This window comes from Setaria viridis, chromosome 3, assembly GCF_005286985.2.
Source record: "Setaria viridis chromosome 3, Setaria_viridis_v4.0, whole genome shotgun sequence".
NCBI classification, from domain to species: Eukaryota; Viridiplantae; Streptophyta; class Magnoliopsida; order Poales; family Poaceae; genus Setaria; species Setaria viridis.
The window spans coordinates 9,629,368-9,656,149 of NC_048265.2; the positions used below are offsets into that span (position 1 = coordinate 9,629,368).

At 49.0% G+C, this 26,782-nt stretch overlaps 4 protein-coding genes across 4 annotated transcripts; 2 read left to right on the plus strand and 2 right to left on the minus strand.

The window, feature by feature from the left end:
* Nucleotides 1-6,707: 6,707 nt before the first annotated feature.
* On the plus strand, nt 6,708-8,385 carry LOC117848001 (uncharacterized). Its single transcript, XM_034729308.2, has one exon. It carries the CDS (start codon nt 6,928-6,930, stop codon nt 8,128-8,130), a length of 1,203 nt encoding a protein of 400 aa, XP_034585199.1. The 5' UTR covers nt 6,708-6,927; the 3' UTR covers nt 8,131-8,385.
* A 2,250-nt stretch (nt 8,386-10,635) lies between these two features.
* LOC117849014 (uncharacterized) lies at nt 10,636-12,185 on the plus strand. Its single transcript, XM_034730627.2, has one exon. It carries the CDS (start codon nt 10,636-10,638, stop codon nt 11,815-11,817), a length of 1,182 nt encoding a protein of 393 aa, XP_034586518.1. The 3' UTR covers nt 11,818-12,185.
* Nucleotides 12,186-14,073: 1,888 nt separating this feature from the next.
* Nucleotides 14,074-17,633, minus strand: LOC117847325 (putative glucose-6-phosphate 1-epimerase). Its single transcript, XM_034728515.2, has 8 exons — nt 16,899-17,633; nt 16,712-16,786; nt 16,154-16,210; nt 15,822-15,985; nt 15,156-15,290; nt 14,952-15,054; nt 14,590-14,689; nt 14,074-14,500 (listed from the first exon to the last, which is right to left on the minus strand). Exons 1-8 carry the CDS (start codon nt 17,013-17,015, stop codon nt 14,295-14,297), a joined length of 957 nt encoding a protein of 318 aa, XP_034584406.1. The 5' UTR covers nt 17,016-17,633; the 3' UTR covers nt 14,074-14,294.
* Nucleotides 17,634-22,022: 4,389 nt separating this feature from the next.
* On the minus strand, nt 22,023-26,711 carry LOC117850580 (common plant regulatory factor 1). Its single transcript, XM_034732438.2, has 12 exons — nt 26,503-26,711; nt 25,470-25,551; nt 25,065-25,109; nt 24,898-24,987; nt 24,734-24,817; nt 24,066-24,202; nt 23,919-23,964; nt 23,756-23,798; nt 23,281-23,471; nt 23,012-23,089; nt 22,706-22,831; nt 22,023-22,590 (listed from the first exon to the last, which is right to left on the minus strand). Exons 2-12 carry the CDS (start codon nt 25,527-25,529, stop codon nt 22,369-22,371), a joined length of 1,122 nt encoding a protein of 373 aa, XP_034588329.1. The 5' UTR covers nt 25,530-25,551; nt 26,503-26,711; the 3' UTR covers nt 22,023-22,368.
* Between the last annotated feature and the right edge of the window lie 71 nt (nt 26,712-26,782).

The following is a 26,782-nucleotide window of genomic DNA, read 5'->3' on the forward strand; positions in this document are numbered from 1 at the left end:
CACGCGCCCTAACTCTACCCCCTCTCTCTTACGCTGGGCCCGCGGCTTGGACCCACCTCCTTCTCCTATTCACCTTACCCGCCGGCCTACCCCTTCCCCTACTGGGCTCCCTGGGCCGATTTCTCTTTTCTTTTCCTTTCCTCGGACCGGCACCGGCCCAATGGCCCATCCTTCCTTCTCCTCTTTTATTTTCCGCGTCACCGGCCTGCCTTACCGGCCTACCGGCCTGCTGGACTTCACGGGCCTCCGGCCTTTTTTTTCTCAAACGGCCGACCGCACCAGCACCTGGGCCTCCGGGACTCTGGCCCAACTGACGCTCGCGCCCAACCGACCTCCCTTCTCTCTTCTCTTCTCTGACACGCGGGCCCGTGGCACCAGCGCCTTTTTCCTCCTCCCGCCAAAATCCCGAGCACAACAGGGGGCGGTGCGGCTCGCCGGCCGGCACCCTACCGGCGACGGGGCTAGGCCGGGGAAGCATCCCCATGCCCTAATGCACCCGTGCGTGGCGACACCTCCTCGGGAGATGGCTGGAGCCATTCCCTCCCCGGCGGCGGGCGGCGGCACCTACGGCCGGTCGTGGCTAAGCACGACGACGGCTTGGCCTGCTGTGACGACCGACCCCTAATCTCCCGAGATAATCTTAATCGGAGCCCTGGATCTCAGTCCTCTATCTTGTTTACCGTGCCTGAGTGCTCAGCCTTCCGCCCGGTTCCGACCCCGGAGACCCGACCCCTTCCCGTTTCGCTCCTCTCCCGACCCCGGCAAACACAGCCCACCGTCGGATCCTTCTAAATCTTCCTCAAACACCATTCTATCCGCCCGGTGGACCCGCGAGATCTTTTCCCCAGATCCTCCGCGACAGGCGCACTCGAGTTGCATGCCCGCTTCAGAGTCTTCCTGCCGCGTGGCTCGTCTTCTCCGACGCCCGCCGCGCAGTTTTGTCTCTGGCTCGCGACCAAGTGGGTTCTCGCGCCCCCTTCCCCAATGGCAGCGGAAGCCCTCTGCAACCTTTCTGCAGAACCTCGCCTCCCGCGCCCATCATCACACCGCCAGATCCCGGCCCAGAGCTCGATGTCGCCCGTCTTTACCGTCACTTCTACCACAGTCGCGCCGCCTGGTCTCCGCTACACGACGATTCCTCCATCGCCAACCCCGACCGCGGCAGCGACAGCTCCTTTCCCCGCCCTGTCAGAAGCCGCCCGACAATCTGTTGCTCCGCGCTCGCCCGTGCGCCCGCGGCTGCCTGTCTTCTCACCTGTGCGCCCTCGATTCTAGCACCGTTAAACCAGTCACTTCTATCAAATCTTCCGCACGACGACACCCGCCTCCGCCAAATCTCAACCACCGGTCTACCCGCTCCTACGCCGCCCTGACGGCAGAACCCAATGATCGCTGGCGTCACCCCCGGAGTCCTGCACCACCGCCCTCTTCGCTCAATCGCCGCCCCGGCAGAGCACTCCATTGTTTCTCCCGGCCTTCGCGCCGCTTCCCTTCTCTCTCTCCCGCGCCGCTTCCTTTCCTCTGTTCCAGCAGCTATAAAAGGAATGCACCAGCCACCGGAGTTCCCTCCGCCATTGTTGCCTTCAGCCATTCTCTCGCTCCCTGCTCGAGCTCCTAGCGCCACACACCAAGTTCTTGAGGGACTCTGCTCTCAGGTTCTCTCTCAGTTTTCTCCAAGACACCCAGCAGCTTGCTCCTCCGTGCTGTGTAAAAGCTCTCTTGTGATCAGCAAGAAGCGCCACCGCCACCGTAGCTTGTCCGGTCTTAGCTGTTGCTAAAGCTTTAGTCCCTCCGCCCAAGTCTGCTTCTTCCTGACCCCAAGCTTTCCTTCCAGGAAGAAGGTAAGTTGCCGACCCCAGTCCGCTTCGCCCGACCCTTCCTATCCACCCGACCCCGATTCCGTCTCGCCCGACCCTATCTGTTCCGCCGACCCTTATCCGCCTCGCCCGAGGGCTCAGCTGTGATCTTTTTCTCAACCCGAGGGTGTATGTGTAAAACTTAGGAACCCTTCAGCGCTTGCGTCTGAGGATCCCTAGTATCCCACATCCTCTAGTTCAAGGATCAGAGCATAAGTTCCTTTCCGACCCTTGCCTTTCGATCATCACCAGCTCTCTTGAACCTCCCTACCCTCCTGCTCTTTGTCGCGAGTTTCTGGGCTCAGGCGAGCCAGTGTTGCTGTTGAAATAACTGTCTATGCTAACTCTTGCATTGCATTCGTGTAGAGCTGCACCTCGCCGACGGCTTCTACGAGTTACACCCGGCGCCAGAAGAAGAAGCTGTAGCCGAGCTCCTGCCCGTTGAAGCCGAAGTCGCCCCCGACGTTGAGCAGTTTCCTTCCTCTTTGCTTGAAGGCAAGCCCCGGTTGCATGAAAACCCTGTGTGTTTTACCAGACTTGCGCATGCCTTCTGTAACATGCTTGTGCATTTACGTATAGGAGTTGTGTGAAACCCTAGATGCATGACTTAGTTATCCCCATGATCTGAGCACTAGCTATTGGACCGAGTAGTTGCCTTGCTTAACTAGGAGACGGTAAAAGTCGAGTGATCTCCTGTCACTCGCGAGTTGTAGGAGTTGTATGTCTATCTTTCTGTTACAACTATAAGGACGATGGACGGGGCATGGTTTGGTAACTCTTTGGTGGATGGATGGTTGCCCCGTCTGTCTATGAAAACTTGCTAAGGCCCGACAGTGGTGGTGTTCATGATCAAGTGTTTGAAAGTACTAGCCTCATACTTAGTATGGGATGAGGAAGCGGATTGAACCTAGACGTGAGCGGTCGCCCCATTGTTCTTGGAACGGAGTTTCCCCTGCTGGTTGTCGCACGTGGTGGTAAGCGTGGTCACAGGACGGTAGAGGCCGGGTCTGTGGAACCTTGCACCAAAGGAAATGGGCCCGACACGGGTTAGGGGATTGATGGGGAAGGCCGACACAGGAAGCGACCTCCGGGTGCGCGGATGTCGTGAGGCTAGGTTCACCATGCATGGTTAAAGAACTCGAATCGATTCGTCTGCCTCTCACAGTTTGAGATTGCTTGATCGCTATGTCACCCTGAGTAAATGAGGAATCTGATGATGACATGTTTGTTGATATATCTCTACATCTTGTTTGGTTCTATGATTGCTTAGAATAGGTTGCAAAACCTAGACAGGCAAATGAACCTAGAACCGGAGTTAAAACTTGAAAATAGGGTTACTTAATGCTTTTGGCAAACAAACCCCTCAGCCAAAAAGCCCTGCATGTCTAGAAGGAGTAGTAGTTTACTCCTATCGGATAAGTCTTGTTGAGCTTAGTAGCTCAGCCTTGTTGTGGCTCCTGTTTTTTCAGGTGAAGTTGCTGCTCCCGACCCCTCTTTTGCTGGCGCTTGGCCGCCCCAGCTCCCGCCGGGCTGGACGGTCGAGTGGGATCCTTCCTCGGACGGCGAGGAAAGGAACTAGTGATGCCCCGGTTGGCCTCACCTGGGACGTCCGACCCCGACGATTGTTTCCGCTAGTGGTTTTACTTTTGTTGTTTTCCTTCGAACCTTGTAAAAACTCTAATGTTGGTTCTTCCTGGCCGAACTAAAAGGTTAAACCGTTTAAACTCAGTGGACTCGTTGTATTCTCTCGAACCACTCACCTTCGTGTGAGTTTGCTAAACTCGATCCTGTTCAAGTGGTTAATCGGATGAAATCCGACGGCACTTCGTGTTAACTTGGCTTAAGCATGGGTGTCGCATGTTAGGCGGCTTAACCCTGTCTAATCAAGCTAATCCGAAGTGGATCCGCCACACCTACCCCGACAACTACTTCTATAGCTTCCTAGTGCCCTAGACGTCTACCTAAAACCGACCACAAGGAACAACAGCGACGGCAAGGGGGTGCTCACCGTGAGCAGGAGGTGCGGCGGTGGCGGACGAAAACGACGGCGAGTATGGGTACTCCGGCAAGGATGCTGGGCAACAAGTTGACCGGGGTGTAGCTAGGGTATCTGTGGAGAAATGGGCGAGAGGAATCAACGGGAGGTGAGGTGTGGCAGTGGAATTTGGTCGGCGGTGGTGGCTTGATAGAGAGGGCGGCGGCGGTAGAAAAACAGGCGGTAAAAAGGGCGGCGGCGGAAGCGGTAGATATACGAAAGACTTACCGCGCGCATGGGCGACACCGTGGCCTAGTGCCAGGCTTGCGTGGTGAGGAGGTGGCGTAGCTGCTGTGCTCGCGGTCGACCGAGAATGCCGGCGGTGACACGTCGAGCTCGGCTCTGTCACCCCCCCCCCCCTCTTTGTTTTCTGACACCCGAAAGTTCAGAGCTTCACCACGGCCGATTTTGAATTCGACGGTCCACAAGTCACTTAAGCAAAGTTGTAGATAAACTCGAGCTCTACAATTCATATTTGAACTCTTGCCCGAGATTATCATCCATTTGTTGGCAATTTCAAAATGTTTGCCCTCAGGTAACTGAACTTCATTGAACTCCCGATTCAGTTCGTCAGTCACTTGGTCATGGTCACTTACCCAACTTTGTAAATAATTTCAGTGGTCCAAATCCCTTCCTTTTAGTCCAACTACAAACCAATTACACTCTACAACCATCAGGGATTCCATTTTGCTCATAATCACCTATACCTTTTAGACTACATTCTCCTGAATTTAGCTCCAAACATTGGCACTTATCACTGTTTTCAGACTTAGGCAGAAATTCAGTTCAGCAGCTAAGTTGACCGTGGTAAAGTGCTGACTTTGAGCCTCCATTTGAAATGGTTCCCTCTACTGTTCTTGATCAACAACACCTGAAGATACTTGTACAAAGTCTATAATTTAATACTGTATAGTTGTCTTGGTCCATTTATTTGGAAAATTTGGCAGAAATTAATTTCCAAAATGGACATTGGTGCTGTTTTTTTTCTAAAATCCTATTGTCGGACGGTGAATAGTGCAATTCAGTTTTAATTTCTTTCTTTGATTTTCTTGAGATATTTAGGACCAGATCTTGTCCCTAATCTTGATCTTCAAGTTCTAATCACTCTTATACTTCCATTCCATATTTTTGCCAAATTTTTCTGAATTTCGAATTCAAAATTCAAATTTCGGTCAAATTTGACCCGAATTTGATTTTTAGCCAATTTATTTTCCTTTTTCTTCATGATTTGCTTCTATTTCTTCGGAATTATTTTTGATGGCTAAAATGGCAGGTGTTACAGTGGGGAGCCCGTTTGAGGCCTCACCTCGGTGAATCAGCGACGGGCGGCGAGGGGCCGGTGTTGGGCAGGAGGCGGCGGCGCACGGAAGAGGCGGCACTACTGGCAGAGGGAGGTTGCGCAGGGGAAGTGGTGTTGGTGGCATGAGGGGAGGCCGGGGTGGTGGCGAGCTGGGGTGTCGCCCTCCCCCCTTTTATAGGCCGGCGGGGAGCGGCCGGTGCGTCGTGGGGGGCCGGGGCCAGCGGGTGGCACGTGGCGAGCCGGGCGGCATGGCAGGCGGCGGTAGGGGCTGGGACCTGGGCACGGTCTTCGGGTGGCGGGGCGCGGGGCCGAAGGCAGGGCCGGGCATGCGCGGGTCGGGGGTCAGGCGCGGCGGCAGTGCCGGTGCCGGCGCCGGGCGCGCGGCGCGGATGGTGAGGTAGGGAGGGCCGGGCGCACCGCGCCGGCCGGGCGCAAGCAGGGGCCGGGGCCAACGGGGGTCGGGCGCAGGCGGGGCCGAGCGCCAGGGGGAGCGGGCGCCAGGAGGGTGCGGCGCCAGAAGGGTGGCACTATGCGCCAGGAAGAAAGGAGGAGGGAGAAAGAAGAAGAAGGAAGATGGAAGAAGAACAAGAGAGAAAGAAAGAGAAGGAAGGAAAAGAAAAGAGAAAGAGGAAAATAGGAGGAAGAAAGAAAAAGAAAGGGAGGGTCAGCGGTGATTGCGGAGCGCGGTCGGGGCACGCGCATCGGTTTGTTGACCGACACGCAGCGAGATTTACGGAGGGGGTAAAAGAACAGTTGTCGGCTTTGGGTGCCGGGACGGCAAAATCGTCGGGAAGATTAGATTTTCGGGAGCTCAACGATGAAAAGATTTTGGGCACAATTTTTAACGGATGATTTAAGTTGGTGATTTTTGCGGATGTTACACCAACATATTAGGAATATATTAAGAACAAGTAAGGATCCGTACCAACTAACAGACATTTCTGCCGGTAATTATTAAATGTACAAGGCTTAGTCCAACTAAATATGGGCATTTGCAGTAGATGTATATGCAAGGAAACATGACACTACAATCAGTAGTTGCGTTCTTTTAGCTTGTCAGGATACTAAATAACTGATAAAGGTTGTCACTTCGGCCTGGTTTGGTTGGTTTGCTTATTTTTAAGCACCCGTCACATCGAATGTTTAGATACTAATTAGGAGTATTAAACGTAGGCTATTTACAAAATTCATTACATAAGTGGAGGCTAAACGGCAAGACGAATCTATTAAACCTAATTAGTCCATGATTTGACAATGTGTTGCTACAGTAAACATTTGCTAATGATGGATTAATTAGGCTTAATAGGTTTGTCTCGCTGTTTAGCCTCCACTTATGTAATGGATTTTGTAAATAGCCTACATTTAATACTGCTAATTAGTATCTAAACATTAATGTGACACTTGCTTAAAAATAAGCAAAGGGAACCAAACGCCCTCGCAAACAAACTAGCATGATCGCTGTGGGGTGTGTGTGGGTGGAGATGAGATCTGCAGCTTCGGCCCAGTCTAAACGGCCCAAGCGAAGACGGGCCCGGCTCAGACGACTATCTCTGCATCTTGCAAGTTGCAAGACAAGTAGCAGCCGCACACGGGGCACACCGCACACGCGCTCCTCTCTGCCCCCGGCTTCCAGAACAAAAGGGGAATCCAATCCCGCATCCGCCCCCAACCTCTTCGCCGTCGTCTTCCCCGCCTCCGTCCACCAGCGACTCTCAAACCCTCCCCTCCCCTCCAACATGGCCGCGCCTTCGCCCTGGGCGAGCCTCTCACTGGACCAAATGTCCGAGATCGCCTGCCGCGTCCCGTGCGAATGGGACCGCGCCCACATGGCCTTCGTCTGCCACTCATGGCGCGCGGGGCTCGCAGCTCCCCCGCCCCCGCCGCCACCGCTCCCGCATCTCCTCCTACCGTCCGACGGCTTGACTCGCGTCTCCTGCATCCTCAGCGGCTCCAGCATCCACCAGGAGTACCACGACAAGGTCGGCGCGCGCTACATCGGCTCTGGCGACGGCGGCTACCTCTTCATCGCCATGGACCAGACTCGCCGCCACCGCCTCATGGACCTCCACCAGCCAGGGTGGGTGCGCATACTTCCCGACGAGGTCTGCCCCCGCCACGATCCATCGGTCCAGCACGTCCACAGGATGGTCATCCTCGCCGCCACCCCCTCATCCCCGCCGGATGTCGCTGGCTGCGTCGCCGCCGGCATCGTCGCCTATCAGCGGTACGTCGACGGCCCGCTCGAGCGCCGCTGCGCGTTCTGGATCATCGGCGATGGGGTGGCCTACGATACTAGGCCTCCTCACTGTACTGAAGCGGTGGAGGACGTCGTGTACCGCGACGACGGGTTCTTCCACTTCCTCACCGACGAGGAACACATCCTGGCGTGCGCGCCGACCTTCTCTTCGGTTGGGGGCGACCAGCTGCGACGAGTAGCGTTATCCTCGACGCTACGCCGCTGCGTGCCCAGGGACAGAGATCATGAAGGCAACGTTCGTGCTCGCTACCTCTTGGAGTCCCGCGGCGAACTGCTGATGGTCGTCAGGTTCGCTCCCGATCATGATTCGCCGACGTCGGGGTTCAAGGTGTTCAGCAGGATTGGCCCGCTGCCGCTCGAGGACGACGGCAGCGGCGGCATGATCGGGCACCCCTATATCTGGAGGGAGCTGGACACGCTGGGTGACCGGATGCTGTTCGTGGGGCGAGGCTGCTCCAGATCCTACGAGACGGCTGAGTACCCGGGGTTCAATGACGGCATCTACTTCTTGGATGATCGGAGCTTCTACGACGAGTACATCATGTTTCGCGGTGTCAGTGAGAGGCAGTACCCCTGCAGCGACAACGGCAAGTGGACGCAAGGGCAGCCTCCCAATGTCGAGTTCTTCTTCCCGGACCAGGTCCCTTCGAACCACTCTTCTCCGGCTTGGCTTCTCATTTGAGACGACAGGTTTTTGTCAAGTACCCTCGAGAGGATTAGATTGTGAATTCTGATGTTTCTTGGTGGTGGATCTTGTTAACCGTCCTGCTGAGTTGCCTGCTTACAGATCCCATTCAGAACGAGATAATTGTTCAATTCACTTCATCTAGCATTCAAATATGTGTTTCATTTACAGTATGTCGCGTTATAACTACGTTCTTGTAAATTCTGGTACCTGCTAGATTTCAATAACTCAATGCAGAAATGTCCGCGTTTATGATGTGTGTGTACTCCCTCCGTATAGGAAAAGGAAGTTGTTTTGGACAGAGACACGGTCTCCAAAGCATTACTTTAACTCTTTGTTTTTATAAAAATATTTATCAAAAAGTGATATATGTATATTTTTATGAAAGTATTTTTCAAGACAAATCTATTTATATGGCTTTTACATTTCCAAACTCAACAACTTAAAAGTTATTCATGATTTATATTCCCAATGTTTGACTCAAACCTTGTCCAAAACGACTTTCTTTTCCTATACGGAGGGAGTATGAAGCAATAGAGAGTTCAGTTTGAATATGTGTGCCTGGGTGACCAGATTTCTCTTTGTGCCTGCAAGTTGGACTTGTCTGATTCAGTATCCTTAGCTTGGAACTAGATGAACACTCTGGTTCATTACCATGGGCACTATGAAACTTGAACTAGTTTAACTAGTGTTAGTTCTCCAGATTTTCATTTTATAAAATATTTTCTGTAGCTTTAAGCAGAACTGTTGAACACACGAGTTAGATGATGGACAATTCATTGTCTAGTCTTCCCAAGTATCAAAATTATATGTCAGACTTATTTGATCATACTCATTTTACAATGGATACATCTCGGCTGTACTGCACAATGTAGGTTTGTCATCATTTGCATCTGAAAAATTGCCTCTGTCCATTATGATCGGTTGCCAATAAAACTCATAGGATACTACTCCTACTTGGTAAATCTTGCCGTGGTATTTTTCTCTTTATGAAGATGTCATATGGTCCAATCTCTACTGAGTTTAAATCCCCATGCCTTATAGTGTTATTAAACTCAGTTTAATCCCTAAACCTTAATTTAGTGCTAAACTCAGATCGTGGAATGCTAGATTCAGAATGTGGAACGCTGAACTCTTTCAAATGGGTAGACAGAGTGACTGATGCATAATTGCTAAGGCCCATGAAATCAACGATTTTATTTTTTTTAGTATCTCAGTGGGATGTCGTTGACTTGCATGAAAGAATGGCTCTCTTGGTGTCCATGTTCTGTGGCGCACTATTCTCCGTTGAATTAAGATGAATTGTTGACTCTGAAAATGTGCATGTCAGTACTGAGCAGTGACACATTCCTGATAGTTTGTTTATATTTCCTCCTTGACTGAAGGGCATTGCACGGCATTCGAACTCTGATTTTGTATCCCTTACAGTACAGCCCCCCGTTCGTTTGATTCTAGGATGATGGCTACTTGTCGTTACTGATTCTCCGTTTCAAAACGTAGATCGTTTTGACTTTTTTAGATATATATATTTTACTATGCACTTAAGTATAAAATTATGTCTAGATGCATAACAAAATGTATGTATATAGAAAAGTCATTTTGGAACAGAGGGAGTAGTACTAATTTGCAGAGGCTTTGAGCCTCTTGTCTGAATTGCAGAGTTTATTACAGGATGTGATCGGTTATTGCAGAGTTACTACAGGATGTGATCGGTTAGATTTTCCCCGTTCCTGAGGTTTAGTAATTCGATGGATAATCTGTGCATTTCCTTCCTGACGTTGCAAGGCTGCCAATGCAGCACAACACTACCTGGAAATTGGGCCGTGCTAGCTTTCAGACTTCTTGCGATGAATGTAGTTCGGACACGGATCTTGTTCCCGGATAGATAGGAATGCAGATATTGTACTGTTCTAAGGCATGCCATTGGTTCGAGCAGAATGCTGTGGAGGCAGTCTGCAATATTGCTTTTAGTCGCTCAAAAGGTTACAATCGTATTGGCGCTTTAATTGTTAGCTTTGAGGTTCCCTTTCTCACACCGTAGAAAGACTTCTTAGCCTATACCATGCCTATACGGCTATACTCCAGGGATTTATATTTTTTAATACAGCATTGTCTTTACAAGCAGATTAGCAGACTCATCATTTGCCATCATGCTGCTTGACTTGACGGGAGAGTAGTCGGCGTTTGGACGGGAGTATGGGCTGCTTACAGGCCCGAGAACTGGCCCAAACCAACAGAGTCCGTGGTGTGGCCCGGCCTTCTTGCTCGACACGAAAGCCTTCCAGCTCGTCAAGCTCGGCAACCGCTGACATCCTCCATTCCTCCGCCCCGGGCTACAACTACAAGAATCGAAAGGGGATCTCATCTCACAGCTCGCAAGTTCGCAACGCCCAACGGCTTCCTCTTCCCTGCCGTCTCCCTTTCTCCTCCGCCCCCATACACCGACCGCCGCCCCAACCAGTAACCACCCCGCCGCGCCCCGCGCTCTCCCGCACGGCGCCCATGGCTGCGCGGCGGTCCTGGGCGGACATCCCCGCCGATCTCGTCGCCGAGATCGCCCGTCACGTGCCGTGCCTCGAAGACCGCGTCCGCGCAGCCAGGGCGTGCCGCACCTGGCTCCGAGGCGTGCTGACGAACCCGTGCCCGCTCCAGCTCCCGTGGCTCCTCCTCCCGTACCAGAACGCCGCCGCTCTCCCGCCCTACGCCACCCGCAGGGCGTCCTTCTTCTGCGTCCTCTGCAACCGCGCCCACCGCCTCGCCGTCCCGCACTACACGGAGGGCGCACGCTTCTTCGGCGCGTACCCCGGTGGCTGGCTTTTCCTCGCCTACGGCCAGAGCTGCGGGCACGGACTGATCAACCTCCGCACCCACGAGAGCCTCTACCTCCCCGACGACATCATAAGGCCGGTAGGGGACGGATTGGCGTGGCAATATCCCATGTTCATCCGCGCCGCCACCCTTTCTGCCCCGCCGGCCACGTTCGAGGGATGCGTCGCCGCCGCCATCATCACGGTTCTTACTCCGCAGTGTTTCTTCGGTCCGTCGCATATTACGGTCTGGCGCATGGGGAGCCATGTGGCCTCCGCCTCCTGCACGTTCGGGTTGGACGCCGAGGACGTCATACACCACAACGGCGCCTTCCATTTCCTCACCCGGCATGGGGATCTGCTCATTTGCAGGCCAGAATTTCAAGATGAAGCGCCCCTGGGACGACTGCAAGTGCGGGAGGAATTCCGGGAGATGCTGGGCCGTGTGCTGAACGCCGGCGCTCGCTACCTCGTCGAGTGCCGCGGCGAGCTTCTGATGGTCTTGCGAGTTCAGCCTCATCAAGAGGCGACGTGGTCGTTCAGGGTGTTCCGGATGATGCAGGAGCAGGTACCGGACGCCGACCATGCTCGCTACGGTTGGACCGAGCTGCCCGCGCTGGATGGCCGGATGCTGTTCGTGGGGCGCGGCTGCTCTAGATCCTTCGAGGCGGCTCATTTCCCCGGATCTCAGGAAGGCGTTTACTTCTTGGATGACGGGAGTTTCCACGCGGCGCCGATGATATGCTTCGGAGATGAGCCCCGGCAGTACGGCTGCTGCAACAACGGGGTCTGGTCCGGGCCGCCTGACCATGCCCACCACTGGTTCCCGTTACAACGCCCATCGACCTACTCGTCTCCGGTATGGTTTCTCCATTGAGACCATCTTGCTTTGCTGCCACTCGATGACTGTTGTTGATCCGTGTATTCGGTATGCCTGATATTCGGTCAAGGTGTTCAGTAGTGCAGAACTGGTGCTTCATCCCACTTCTGAAACAGAAAAGTTTTCTACAGTTGTTTGTTCAATTGCTGTATCATGTCAGCATTTCTGGCCTTCTGGGATACTCTTGTCAGATAATTGATAACGCAGTTCTAAGACTTGGTGCAGCGTGTTGTTGTTTGGCTAGCTGACACTCATATTGCTCCCTTTTGCATTGTTCTTAATCTTGCAGCGATTGATGATGCTGTATCTGTCTTGCTGACATGAAAGTTGGATAGGCTGGCCCTTACGTAAGGACATACAGTTGTTTCTTATGAAATCTTCTGTCTAGTAAAATGGGACTACTTATCACGGTATTCATGCTCTGCATTTCCATTTTCGCTTGCCCTTTCTGAACTCGTGAGGGCGACTAATTTACTTTCTTGTAAATTCTAGTATCAGCTAGTTTTCATCAGCTCAATTCAGAAATGTCAGCCGTTTATAATGTCTGTGTATGAAGCAATAAAAAGTTTTTTTTGAAGCAAATTGGCAGGAGCTCTGCCTTTCATTATAGATAGAAAAGAAAAGTTTTTCAGAACCGCACAGGCCAAAAGACCATGGCCTGGCACCCTCCTACATCCTCAAGGAGCTAGATACAGTAAACACATGCTGCGATAGCACAAAAAGGTCACATGAGCAAACGAAACTTGGTTAGGACATCGACATTGCACACGCTCTTTGCAAAATATCTTCTTATATTCGTGAGGAATAAAAAGTTCAGTTTGAATATTTATGTGTGTGTTGGTGACCAGATTTCTCCTTATGCTTGCAAGATGAATTTGTCTGATTCAGTATCCTTAGCTTGGAACTAGATGAACACTCTGATTCATAAGCATGTGCTACTATGAAAATTATTAATTCTCCAGTTTCTCATTTAATAAAATTAGTTCTGAGGCTTTAAGCAGAAGGGTTAGCTGATTGACAACTCATTTTCTAGTCTTCCCAAGTATCAAAATGACATGTCAGACTTCTTTGATCCTACTCATTTTACAATGGATACGTGTCAGCTGTGTCCCCACAATGTAGGTTGTCTTCATTTGTATCTGAAAACTGTTTGTGTCCCTTATGATTGGTCAAAAGGGGGACTCATGGGGTGCTAGTACTTTGTAAAATTATTCCCGTAGTATTTTTCTGTTTATGAGGATATCATATGGTCCAGTCCAGGCTCTATGATCGCTCTGCCTTAATTTAGAGCTGAGTTCACAACATGGGATGCTAGATTCAGAATGTGGAACGCTCAACACTTTCGAATTGGTAGACAGCGTGACTGATGCATGAAATCAGTATCTGAGCTTGCTAGACTCACCAGTATAACGATTTTATTTTTTGAGTAGTACCTCAATGAGATGTTAACTTGCATGAAAGAATGGTTTTCTTGGTGTACATGTTCTGTAATGCACTATTCTCTGTTGAGTTTATGAATTGGTTAGTATGAAAATGTGAATGTCAGTACTGAGTGCTGACTACTGACACATTCCTGATAGAATGTTTATATTCCCTCCTTGCGTGAAGGAGATTTGCATGGCGTTTGAGCTATTATTATGTATCCCTTACAGCCCCCCCCCCCCCCCCCGCCCCCCTCACCCCCCCCCCCCCCTTTGGTTCTGATTGATGACTTCAAGTTTAGCATGTGGACGCTTATCGTTACTGAAGTACTACTCTGCAGGGGCTTTGAGACTCTAATCTGAATTGAAGTATCTTCATTAACTGGCATGGCTACTCGTTTTTCCTGTTCAAAATGCTATGAAAGTTACCTTTTCTTTACTCTGACTGGATTGACTATTACTTGATAAATCCTGTGATATTTTGCTCTTTCAGTGGGCACCATCTTATCCAGGCTACCAGGCAACTGTGCCTGAACCTAGTACATGCACATTGATTTAGTGCAGCCTGATATGTTCACATTGTGGAGTGTTCAGCATTATTGGATTGTTTTACAACTTCTGTTTTAGAATTGGGAATGATGCAGAATTTGTGAAGATCCACGGGATGAGTTTATGAGCTTGCAATACTTTCTTGTACCCCATTGGATTTAATGAACCAGAATGCACAATGCAGTAATTGGTTGCTTGTGTTCATGCCATGAAAATGCATAAAATGGAACGTGGATATTCGATAGTACATAACTAGAAATCTTGTGAGAACAAGGCAGAGGCCTGAACAAATCTTGCCATTTGTGTGCATTATGCACGAAGCAAGGCAGTGCTATCATTATTGAGATTCCAGAGACCAGGTCATTACAGAATGCCGATTTTGGAATCAAGTCGAGCTGCTGACTGATCATAGATGAACCTACTGATTCATGTACAAAAGGGGTTCATACTTATCTTATGAGGCTAATATATAGCATTGTGAAATGTGAACTACCACACTACAAGCTAGATGCTGACTGGGTGATCAAGATGATCGCTGCAGTTGGTGGATGAAACTGCAGAAAGCTCCAGTTTCCCCGTCCACTCCTCCCCTGGTTTCAGCGTGATTGCTCTCTCCACTGCGGCTGCATCAACGCAAAGCATCTGCTTGTACTCCTCATCACCAAAGTCCACCATAGTCTTTGATTTCTTTTCCCACGGATTCCACACAACTGACAGGGATACAGTTGTTACAATGAGAAACCAGTCACACTGTTAATGGTTGATTTTCTAGTAGGTGGCAAAGGGCAACATATCTTACCAACGTCAGGAAGTCCTTCCTTTTTTATGACAAATGACTGTTTCTTCTCATGGTCAAGAACTGCTACTACATTTGGGGAGCTAACGTAGACTCGATCGACCTGTATAGCAATTGAACAAAGACAATGGGTGAGCACTAACTCCTAGAAATCTTTAGCACCTAAGACATTACAAAATTCCAGTAGAAAGGGCAACTATAGGCCAAAATCTTCTACAGCTATGCTTCCCTATCCAGCAATTTACTTGCAAGACGCAAGTTTCCGCTAGTTTGAGCAGATTTAAATAGTATTTTTTTCGAAATGGGAGATTTAAATAGTTGTGTATCATCAATTCATCTTTTAAAGTATCAGGAAAAAAATTCACCTCTGACTCAAATGTTATGGCGTCTCCTTGTTCTGTAAACCGTTCTTTGTGGCTAAGATTGTCAAGATAATCAAGGGTCTCCAAACCTTCTATCCTCACCTCACTGGAATTAACAAGAGATAGTATGTCACTATGGAACGTCACTAAAGGGAGTAGTTAGATAGTGAAGTATAGAAAATACTTGCTGGGCAAACAATGCCTGACCTGATGTCAGAAACGGAAAGGTATGTGTGGTAAGCAAATGAGAAACTGAATGGCTTGCCATTGACATTCCTGATGCGCGATATTAACGACAGGTCCCCAACCTTTGAAAGAGAGACCCTCAGGCGGAATTCAAAACTGCAACCAAGTTATAGACATGCATGAGGAGATTGATATGAAGGAATACAGATATAAAATTATCAGTAGAACTATATTCATAAAACTCAATGTTGCATTTTGTGATTCAGCATGAGAAGGCATCTTGATCAATTTTAAAAAATATTGTATTAGTTTGCCACCGATCCACAGTACCAGGATCATCCAGCTAAGGACAATAGTCCTGTTCAGATTTCCTTTTTGATTAAAAAAAGCATAAATACTGTAAGATGAAGGGTAGTCCTTATGCATATCCAAGACACTCCTTACAAGAAATGGCATAAAAAATGCATTCTGGTTAGTTTTCCACTAATCATTCGAAAATATGTCAGTGTAATGTTGTCAAAACTTTAATCCAGAAAATATCATCGGAATTACCCAGCTTCTGTTATTAGATGATGCACCTCAATGACGCAATACTTAACAGAAAGTTGACATCTAGCCCTCAGTTAGTTGTAACATAATGCATAGTCATAGGAATGCAAACACAGATAATCGAAAACAAATGCATACCAATGTGGCCAGCACTTGAGGTCATCTTCGGATGGCTTTAGTATTAGGTCAACAGAAACTTTGCTGGCGTTATCATTATGATTTATTGGTGGATGCTCATCATCCAGGGCCCATATCCTGTTTCTTGCAAATCCATGTCGCTCCAATGTCCCAGAGTATCCAAACTGCATGGAGTTTTATAGTTATCAGAAGCAGCAGGAAGAAGACAAGTAGCTCCCCTCTCAATCAGTCAGCTTATATATAAATTTGTATATCGCAGATAAATTCTAAACTACAGGAGAAACGTGGCAATCCAACAGAAATCATGAGAAGAATGGGGCACACTGCAGTACCTGTGGGAAACACATCTGAATTCCACCTCGCATGGCGTTTGGTGGCTTGAAGATTGCCTGCACATCAGAAGCAACAGACCTGAAAGTTCTTAGACCATTGGAGCAAATAGAAGGCTACAGGGCCCACTACTGGTCCTATCCATCAAGATGAGAAAAAGGAGCTCCGCGCAGGAAACTGAGGGAAATCATCATGAGACTTTAGGACCACAAATTAGTCCCAGCTCACAGGGAACACAACAAAAGTTGATTTGCCATTTGCCTTCTCCAGCCATCAGGATGGACTACAGAAAGAACGGCAAGTGTCTGAATACAAATCAATGTTGTTCTTCCCAGCCCATTTGAACACTTGCCTTACGACCGCACTGTAAATTTCAGAAACGCATACACCTCCAACAGAGTGATCAAAGAGCATTCACCAGCTTAACCACAAGAAATTAACCGTCTTATAATTTCTGAGGACTTAGGCGCCCCCAGATTACTATCAGCAACTTCCAAGTATTACAGATTACACGGGCACGGACAGTAAATGAAAGTAGGGGAAATGAAGAAGAAAGTCACCTTGCTGCTGGTGAAGAGGAGCTCCTCGCCGTGGTCGTTCCTCCAGGAGACGACCTGGCCGCCGTGCAGGCTCACCTGCAATGCAAACCAACCAATCCAAGCGGCAAAACCCCGTCAGAACCACACCAAGCCAAGCAATGCCGAGCCGATCGGTCAGTAAAACAAAATCCACGGTTGGTAATCCTACCCGCGCGGAGGCTCCCTTTGGCGAGCGGAGCACGACCTGGGCGACCCCGTTCCAGTCCCTGACCACCTCCAGCCCCGACCTCGGATCCGTCGAGTTGGCGAAGCGCCCCATGCTCATCGACAACAAAGCAAGCAGAGCACGGCGCAAGAAGAGAGCAGAGGAGCAGCACGCGCGCGCGCTGGGAGAGATCGGCGAGTGCGGGCGCTGGCTGGGCTGCAGCCGCTGCTAGCCTGCTGCAACTAATGCGGAGCAGGGTGGTGGTGGTGGTGAGGAGCCCGTGGTGTCGCCATTGGGGGCGGTTCGGATGTTACGGCCAGGCCGCGCGGGGCGGCGGGCAGGCGGCACAGGCACGGGGGGCACTTTCCGTGTGAGTGAAAAAAAAAAGCGCACGCGCCGCGGGGCGGCCTGGAACCCGTGAGCCAGGCCACCTAGCGGCAGCGGCAGCCTTCCTCCTCCTCCGCTTTCCCAACCACCCGCAAAGGCCGGTCTGAGAGAGATCGGCAACCCCGCACGCCACGGCACGGCAGCTGCTGCGCGCGGCGCGGCGCGGCGTGGCGACAGGGGTCAGAAGCGCAGCGGAGGGAGAGCGTGCGCGCGCGCGCGACCACCTGGCAGGCTGCTGGCACGGTCACGATGTCACCATGGGAGGAGGAGGCGGTGGAGGAGAGAGGGACTGAGGGAGGGAGAATGGGAGTGCTCTGTGCTCGTGCCGTCGTGCGTGCGCAAGGATCCAAGGCGAGGGAGCGAGACGGTGGTGGCGCGTGCGAGAGCAGCCGCAGGAACGGGCCCGAGAGCCCGGGGGACCCGGTAGAGTCCAAGAGCGCGGGCGCGGCCGCCCGCCACGGACACGTGCCCCCGGCTGCTCGCCGCTTTACGGGAACAGGAGGATTTCGAGCTCAGGTTTGCCGTTCGCGGGGTGGAAAAGTCTGGGAAATCCTCGGCGTTCTCTAGACTTGAGATCCAAGCGACCGGCCGGTAATGGTTACTTTTGCACGGATTTTGAGGCAATTTTTTTTACCTAAAAAGGAAACGCCAAGGTGCATGCTCGTCCTTGCTGAGTTTAATCATAGCAGCGGATATGATGAGCACCTTAAAAAAGGCAAGGTCGAGTGGTCAACACATTACACATCAGCTATTTCAGAAAGGTAAATTTCGTTCACTAATTACCTACCATATTAACAGGCAGCCATACTTTTAGTGGCAAGTAGAAAAAGTTATTTGCTCCCTTGTATACTTTGCTGATGATCGATTCTCCCTTCCATAATCACAATGAGATAATAATACATCTGATCGGACTCTAATTAGTAGATAGTTTACGGTAACTTCAATTTGGTTAGCATTTTGGTCTAACTGTGCCTGTACTATAGCTTTCCTAATTCACCTGTTGACATCAAAGTGTCAACCATTTGCATGGGTAGTACTTCTGACTGGAGTTTTGGGTTTGGCCGTTTGGGCTTGCAGATACCTCCTCTACGGGTTCTCTTTCAGGGTCTTTGCTACGGGTTCCGTTTTCCCTTCCCATAATCGTGATTACGCTTTGTCGGTTCACAGATTCCCTCTAGAGGAACCCACATGACAACGGTCGAGTCTCTGGCTTCCAAGCATTTTGGCACTTCAATCGTGATGATACATAATAGATAGATGCCTGCTTTTATATCTTCGTGGTGATGGGCTATTTTGTTCGGATGCAAACACTGACACTCACAGTCACCGAACAGTGCAGGGAAAGAGAGACTCGCACAGCAGAACCCAGAGACGTCTATGTCTATACCTAGAGCCCCCATGCAGGTGGAATCAAGCTGTGCGTTCATGTGGGTAAACCCTGCTTACTCTAGGCTGTAGCTAGGGGATTAGGGCCCCATCAGGCCATTACCCTTTTCTTAAGGGATTAGGCCATTACCTTTGTTCAAAACAGGTGGTGTGCGCTTTCTTCTACGGCAACGGAGAATCTTACCAAAAGAGTGTCATCGATGAGTCAGGGCTCGGAAGAGTTCGGGAAAAAGAGTTCGCCCCTGAAAAGTCGCCTTCGGTTGTTGGGTCCGGACTCCGGACTAGCATGTGCGATCAGCCTGCCTGCGGAATCCGTGCAAGGAACGGATCAGCCTCGTCCGCCGTGTAAAGAGGTGGCCGCCTACTCAGCGTGCTGGAGTCACGTGTATCCATAGGTTTAGGCATTCAGCTGATGCGTTTAGGGGGCGTTTGGCCTTATTTTTAACACATATCCCATCGAATGTTTAGATACTAATTAGAAGTATTAAATGTAGACTATTTATAAAACCCATTACACAGATGGAGACTAAACAGCAGACCAATGTATTAAGCCTAATTAGTCTACGTTTAATAGTCTTAATTAGTATCTAAATATTCGATGTGACACGTGCTAAAAATAAGCAAAGGGAACCAAAAACCCCCTTAGATATTTGTTTAACGATGACATCGCAATCTAGGACTCTGAAAAGGTCATGTGTTCTCAATTAGTACGACGCCGCTGCCTTTTTAACTCGCCTCCTTCTGCTTCTTCTTCTCTCACCTTTTGTTTCGAGCAAAGGCAAAATGTGAAAGCCTGCAAGAACGTTCTCGTGGATCCCTCTTCCTTTTTAACCTAATCTCCCACTTAACCGCGAGTAAGCAAGCACTAACATGGCGCCAAAATACGTCACTACTTGCATGGATAAGAGCAACTTCAAAAGACTGCTAATCTTACCTTCTTTAGGGGAAAAAAGAGAAAAAATGAACTCCAACAGTCCACCCAAAACTCCCTCAAAAGATTGGCGACGCGAAAAAATATCCCCTCACTCCTATATTTTCACGACGCGCGGTCTTCCCCAATCCCCCCAGCTCCGTTCCCGCGCGCGCCAAATGCTTCCACGCTCGTTTTTTTTTGCCGCGCGCGCCCACGCCGGTCGCCCCACGCCGACCAGCCAGGTAGGGAGGGAAGACCCTAGACAGTGGACGAGAGAGGCTGGTAATGGGTAAAATGGATGTGAGATGGTGAGGGGAAGCTGCTGGTGCGAGGAGTCGAACAGAGGCGGTCGGGATACAGCGGATTTGGCCAGCGGCGAGCTCTGCTCGAAGGAGTGATGGGGCCGGGGTGGGGGCGGCGGGTGCGGGGACGGGGGCGGCGGGGAGGACGATGGGCGCAGGGGTGGGAGGGGACGAGGTCGACGGCGCGGGTGCAAACGCTAGGGGAGGAGGCAGCGTCATCGGCGCGGGCACTGGCGGGGAGAACGTGGCGGGAGGGGTGATGGTGCGGGCGATGGTCGCAGGCGCTAGCGCGGTGGACGGGGGAGGGGGAAATGCCGGTGGCTGGGAGGAGGTGATGGGTGCAGGGGTAGGTGGGGGCGGGGAGGTGGTAGGGGGGAGGTGAGCTTGGTGCCGACGTGGGAGGGGGACGCCGCGGTGGAGGTGGAGATGGGGGTGTTGCTGAATGTGGGGGGAGAGGACGAGGAGGATGAGGAGGGGCCTGGTGCGGCGGCGATAGAGGAGGAGAAAGAGGATGTGGGAGACTGAGCGGCGGTGCTAGAGACGGATGGCGCGGTGGCAGCGACTGCGATGAAGCTCTTGTTCTGGAGGTAGAGGGTGTCTGTTCAGAAGGTAGGTCCAATTATGATGACGTGGCAAATATTGGGGAGTAGTTTTTAGCATTCTGCTGTGGTTTGATATGTTTTTTAGGGAAAATTTTTTTAGCATAACCCTCAATATCTCATTTTGGAGAAGAATTTTTTAGAACTCTTAAAGTTGCTGTAATGCGCGTGTCACGCGCGTGCGCATCCGCATCGCGTAAAAGGGCTTGGACGCTTCAAAAGAAAAAAAAAATCGAAGATTTGTAGCCTGCAGTTGGTGTGATGCGAAACTTTCTGCAATAAATATAAAAAAAGGATGGATCTTTTTTTTTTTTTTTGTGACATGGGTTTCATTCATAGATCAATCAGGGTTACAGTCTGAGATCAGCAGGTGTGCTACACAGGATGGGGCTAAATGCCACATTCCCAACCTAATGTCACCTGAGACTTCCTTTGCTAACTGATGAGCTACTCGATTACAAGATCGGCTTACAAAAGTTACATCAAAATTCTCAAAACAAGAGCTAATCAAGCGAGTTTCCCTGATGATCGGAGCGATGACCGAGCGCTGATCTGTAGACATTTGCCAGAGCTTCACTAGTTCTTGACAGTCAGTTTCCACAATGAGGTTGGTGACCCCTTTGTCCCGGGCGAGCAGGACACCGTCTCGACACGCCAATGCCTCCAGAGTCAAAGCATCAAAACCGTGAGGATACCATACCGCTTTGGCGCCCACAAACTGGCCAGACGCATCTCGGAGGACTACCCCAGTTGCTCCTTCGCCTCTGTCAGGGTTAAAAGCTCCATCGGTGTTGCATTTGGTCCAGCCCGTAGGCGGTGGCTTCCACCGAGTCACCTGCTGACGCACCTCCACTTGTCTTACAGTAGCCTGTATGTTCCATAGATCAAAGGCCGTATCCACACACCATCGAACCAAGATGTTAATGGGTTTGCTTGAATCATCATGTCTTCTTTGGTTCCGCTGTGTCCACAGAGCATACATTCCTATAATAATGATACTTCTTTCTCTTTCATTACAAACCTCAGACGAAAGCAAGTCACGCTCCCAAGTAGCTGGGTGCATTGACGGCAGTTTTGTTCCATTGAGAATCTTGACTTCTCTCCAGAAACTTTTTGCTACCGTGCACTCCATTAAAATGTGCCTAATTGATTCCACATCGTTGCCACACACTTCACAGAAACATGTTGGTTCAATGTGTCTCCGGTGGAGGATTTCTTTTGCGGGGAGAAATTCATGCAATGAAGCCTGTTGGTGCCCTGCAAGTTGTGTGTGGCACCTTTGCTTGTGACTCAGCGAGAGATCCATGCCTAAAAGGAAGGCGTCTGAGTTTCAAAAAAAAAAAAGGAAGGCGTCTGCCTTGGACTTGGAAAAGAGAGGGCTGCTGACAATGGTCAAAGTGGCGCAGATGTGAGCCGGACTTTGTCACTGCTAGAGTTCCATCCGTTTGAACCAAAATTGGTCAATGAAGATACTTTTTTTTTCTTTTGGTAAAATACAGATATCAAACCAAACGCTGCAGTTCTGTACTGACATCCTTGCTTGTTACAAGCTCAAATTTGTATTTTGTTATTGCACCGGAAATGGTCCAAAGGACGGTCTCGAAGTTTTTCAGGTTGGCATGCAGCGCAACACTGCTAGAAGCTCACAACAAAACTAACACACGGGTACATGATCAAGAACCCCTGCCAGCGGCTACACTGGAGCAGGAAAGTTACCAGTGTTCTCAAATGCTATACTGGAATCAATGCCTCCTAGTACACTGTAACGCTGATGATGTTATGGTGAGCAGCATGAGCTGGCGACATGCCGACATCCCCAGGCCACATGCATGTGTTGTATTAGCCGGCCTCTCCGTGCCAGGGGAAAGAGATACCGTAGATCAGCGTTAGCTTACGGCGGCAACATCTGTCGACGGATTGGAGTCGAGGAGCTGCCGGAGCTTGGGCTCGCCGTGCTCCGTGTGCCGGCTGACGCCCGGCGCGTTCGTGCTGTCAATCATCGACAGGAAATTCTCCGCGGCGGCGGCGCCGGGAGAGGACGAGGATGTGGCTGCTTTGTTCGGAGATGGTTCTGCAGGGGTCGGCGCTGCAGTGTCCTTCAGCTTCACCTGAGAAAATGGTGTGCAGTTCCATCAGAGAAAGGTTGAAATGCTGCGACTGAAACGGAGTATAGAACGTCGGTGTGTATGTATAGCTACGGAATCACCGGAAAAGGTTCATTACCATCAGAGCGGAATTCTCGAATCTTAGTTTGTCCGAACTCTCTGTTAGCCTGCCGATTTCAGATCTAAGGGATGTGTTTTCTGCTGTAAGAGACTCCACTTGCGTAGCCAGCTCCTCTGTCTCAGCCTACACCAAAAGAGCACAAATATCACACAGTTATATAAGTATATCGAAAGGGCAATAATCCAAATCAGGTTTCACTTCTATATGTAAGGATATTGCTTCATTATCACTACATGTATTGCAGTTGTGTCGCAGGTAAATATTATGTGAACAACAATGCATCAGATGGTGAAAACAGCACACCTGTTTTCTCAGTCTTGATCGTCTAGCAGATTCTCTATTTGATTGCTTCCTCTTTTCTCGCTTCAGTTCCCTCTCATCCTGCCATGGGCAAATCACAAATAATGAAATAATGAGCACGTCAACACAAAAGGTTCTAACATATATCATTCGGGGATTACAAAAATCTCTCTAAGATAGTAATAACATGGCACAATTCAAGTTTCACGAAAAAAATATTTCTGATAAAGTCAATTTGCCAGCAGTTTTATACAAGAGCAGATGGGATATACCTTGATTGATAAGTCAGTTGGTCCTCCAGTATGAGGCGGAACAATCACACCAGGAGATGGAGATATCGTTGCACCCATTGCCCTTGAGTTAGCAACATTTGTAGCGCTGGGCTTAATTACTGGAGCTGGAAAGCAGTGATGTGGCAGGATGGCTGTATTTGCCAGCTTTGCGGCTTCAGATGTTTCAGCACCTACAAATATATTTTAGTTAAACATTTTCTTGCCAACTCTTGTCCTTAGCACAGGACTTGATCACAGTTAATATCGTATGAAGCAACTAAAAGAAATCATGCAAGCAAGTCCACCAAAGAAGGCGTCATAGAAGAGTACAAATTGACCAATGTGGGCAATATGAGATAATTAAAATTAGCTACCAGCATCTGGCTCTAACAAGTCTTGTAAAGTGGGATTGTGGAGAAATAGTGATATCATGACATCTATGAGTATTGAATGAGTTGTTTGAAAAGGAAAATACCAGGTCCATCAACTAAGCTCCGTTTCCTGGAAGTTTTGTTCACCTGAATTATTCAAAAGTTCATGTAATTATGGAGAATAATACAATTGCAAAACATATCAGGCATATTCAATGCAAAAGTTAATACAAAACCTAATGAATACGAGCATGAAGAAGGCCATACCTTCTGATCGTTTACATCGCTGGAGCCCTCTGCACTGTAATCTTCACTGAGTAGACCATCACAAGCATATAACATCAGTTTACCAAAATAGTAACCGGAAGGGGGCAGTAAAAAATCCAAAAAAAGATTTAAAGATCATGCCAGTACCTGGATGACATTGTTCTTTTACTGTTACCGCTGCCAGCAGATACTGCAGTCCGATCAATTTCTTTAAGTTTCTTACTGGAACTTTTCTCCTTACTGTTTGCAGACTTGGTTTGCTCCACGCTCAATGGATTTGATACCTTGAAAGTACCGTGAAAAGACCAAATTGATAAAATTGGACAGAGTGAAAAACTTTGAAAAGGAAATTAACTCTTTAGTTTTCTTTTTTGGTACTGACTCTTTACTTTAGAGGCACAACATAAACTAAAGGAAATTAGTAAACTCTCCAAGGGAATGAGAAATAAAGAAACTGAATTAGCTCTAGATGCTCAGTACAGATTACTTTGTCCTGAGGAGCTACCAAATACATAAAACATTCAACATGATACACATCGTAGTCCAGACTAATATCAAGTTTTATTTTCCCTTTCCTACGTTGGGTATGGCTTGGTCACTTGATCAGCCATACTTGGCTTTTCCAGAAGCACTGCCTGCACCAATCTCTTTTTTTTTTACCTCGAGTCTAAAGTATCCCCTGTTTTGATTTAGACTACAACATCTTTACTAACATACAACTGACCATAACATCTCCCTCTTTTCACAGAAAATGTCAATGGATACATGCCATGTGCTTAATTAAACAAAATATCCATAGTCACTGGTATCTTTACCATGGGTACAAGGGGGTGTGGGTAAGCTGCACCATGTGGGTACATTGCAGCATATGGTGTCCCAAAAGGGTGTGGCATTAGAGGCTGCAGAGAGGTAGAGAGGGAATTAGATTTTAATAGAGTGCATGAAACATCATATGCAAATGGAGATCGAACCCAGATACCTGAGGACCCCACATATATGGCGGTGGATGACCTGGAGCTATTGCTGGAGCAAAATATGTTGGTGGCAAGACACCGTGGCCATAGTATGCCTGTAAAAATGAATGCACGTTGCTTAGAACACCATGTTCCTATGAAAGGGGAGAGTGGCAAAACACCAAAACTCTACCTGCATGGTTGACCAATCAGGATATGGAGAAGGAGCTGGTTGATCCTGCAAATAAATATAACCGATGAGGCATTAATGGTAAGGTCTACACTTGCAATCAATAAAATCTCAGTCAGAAAATACATTATATCATCATACCATGTAAGGGCTCAAACCAGCAACAAACATGAGAATGAGCAGGAAAGTATTCACTGTATATGTTCCGTTGACAGACTAAGGACACTGGACACTGAACTCCATATGAGTTCAAGTACGTCCTTGTTTCATTTTAGGAAACTTCTAATTGGATACATGAGTTAACTTCGAGATTCAACAGAAATCAAGTTTCAGCTGGGATAATTAGTCACTAGTACTGAATCGTATTTTGGGAAAACAAAATACTGCTACTATATCAGAAATCGCTACCTTTGGAGACGATGCTGTGTTTCCAGTCTTCTGGGTAGCCACAGCTTCATCATGAGCCATTACTTTACAAATATCTGCTAGTCTGTCATGTAGAACATCAGATTATCACAACATAGAATTTATTATTTTTTTTCAACAATACAATAACATGCAATTTAGCCAGCCAAAATAATATTAGATGAGCGTAAAAAGTAGTAAATCTCTTTTTTCTCCCACTGAAAGCCATTGATGTATGCTGTGAAACCCTATTTTCATGTTCAACAGAAAGCCTTTTCTACAACCTGCTTATTTTCATACAAAAGGTAATAGTAGTCACTAAAAAATTTAGAATTTTGGTTTCAAAATTTCACGCATAATTATTAAAATTGATATCTTTCTCCTTAAGTTACACCAGATAGTTCACAGGACAAAAGCACTAGTGTTGTTTTTAAAAAAAAAACGGTGAAAAAAGCACTAGAGTGCCCGGGAAATATGCTAAGGATGCATACGAAAAGTAAGATTAAATCTACATCACCAGTTTGAAACACATGCAACTGAGAGATTTAACAACTGCAGCTGGGATACACCTATTTTTCTGACCAACTCTACGAGGCTGCACCCAAAAGGTTTTAAAAAAAATAAACTTTCTATGAGATTACAACTGTCCTCGATTTCCAACGAACAGGACAGACAAAACACAGAGTTGGACTCGGACGCAAGGAGATATAAACGGCTTCCGATGAACTACTAGGTTTGCTTTCGCCGTGACGCATCAATGCATCATGCACCCAATTCTCAGGTTCTCCCTGACGAACATGTGTAGAACTCGAATTGCCCCCCTAATAATAATCCCCGCACAACCACTCCCGTATTAACGATGAGAGTACGAGACTAAGCCAAATAACTAGATGCAACTCGATATTTCGATGAGACTAAGCCAAATAAAAAGATGCAGCTCAATACTGCGATGAGATAACCCAAGCATGAATCTACGCAGGGGAAGCAAGAGAAATCAACGAGCATTGCGCACGAATTGTAACGGGAACCTTCTCACCTCGCCAAATCAGGTGACGATTCCGCTCGGCAGCGCGGCTCCGTGGATCAGCCGGAGACGGAAAGCCGAATTGATCCAATCAGGAGGTGTGTTTGTGTAGCGAGAAGGTGAGAGGCGGAGACCGGGAAGGGGGAGGCGGTGGGCGAGGGAGTCAGGGAGAGGCGACGAGGCAGGGGAGCGGGGCCGAGTGGGAAAGGCGAGGAAGGGGGAGGAGGGGAGGGGCGCCAAAGGCTGGAGCCACGTCACGAGACACGTGTCTATGATAAGGACTGGGCCACTG

Excerpts from the sequence above, each read along its gene's own strand:
- LOC117849014 (XM_034730627.2), top strand. The coding sequence starts at position 10,636 with ATGGCTGCGCGGCGGTCCTGGGCGGACATCCCCGCCGATCTCGTCGCC.
- LOC117848001 (XM_034729308.2), top strand. The coding sequence starts at position 6,928 with ATGGCCGCGCCTTCGCCCTGGGCGAGCCTCTCACTGGACCAAATGTCC.
- LOC117850580 (XM_034732438.2), bottom strand. The coding sequence starts at position 25,529 with ATGGCTCATGATGAAGCTGTGGCTACCCAGAAGACTGGAAACACAGCA. Across the intron at positions 24,818-24,897 it reads CATATATGTGGGGTCCTCAG|CCTCTAATGCCACACCCTTT; the intron begins GTATCTGGGTTC and ends ACCTCTCTGCAG. Across the intron at positions 23,799-23,918 it reads GCGATGTAAACGATCAGAAG|GTGAACAAAACTTCCAGGAA; the intron begins GTATGGCCTTCT and ends TGAATAATTCAG.
- LOC117847325 (XM_034728515.2), bottom strand. The coding sequence starts at position 17,015 with ATGAGCATGGGGCGCTTCGCCAACTCGACGGATCCGAGGTCGGGGCTG. Across the intron at positions 15,986-16,153 it reads TTCAGATGTGTTTCCCACAG|TTTGGATACTCTGGGACATT; the intron begins GTACTGCAGTGT and ends AACTCCATGCAG. Across the intron at positions 14,501-14,589 it reads GGAAGGACTTCCTGACGTTG|TTGTGTGGAATCCGTGGGAA; the intron begins GTAAGATATGTT and ends TATCCCTGTCAG.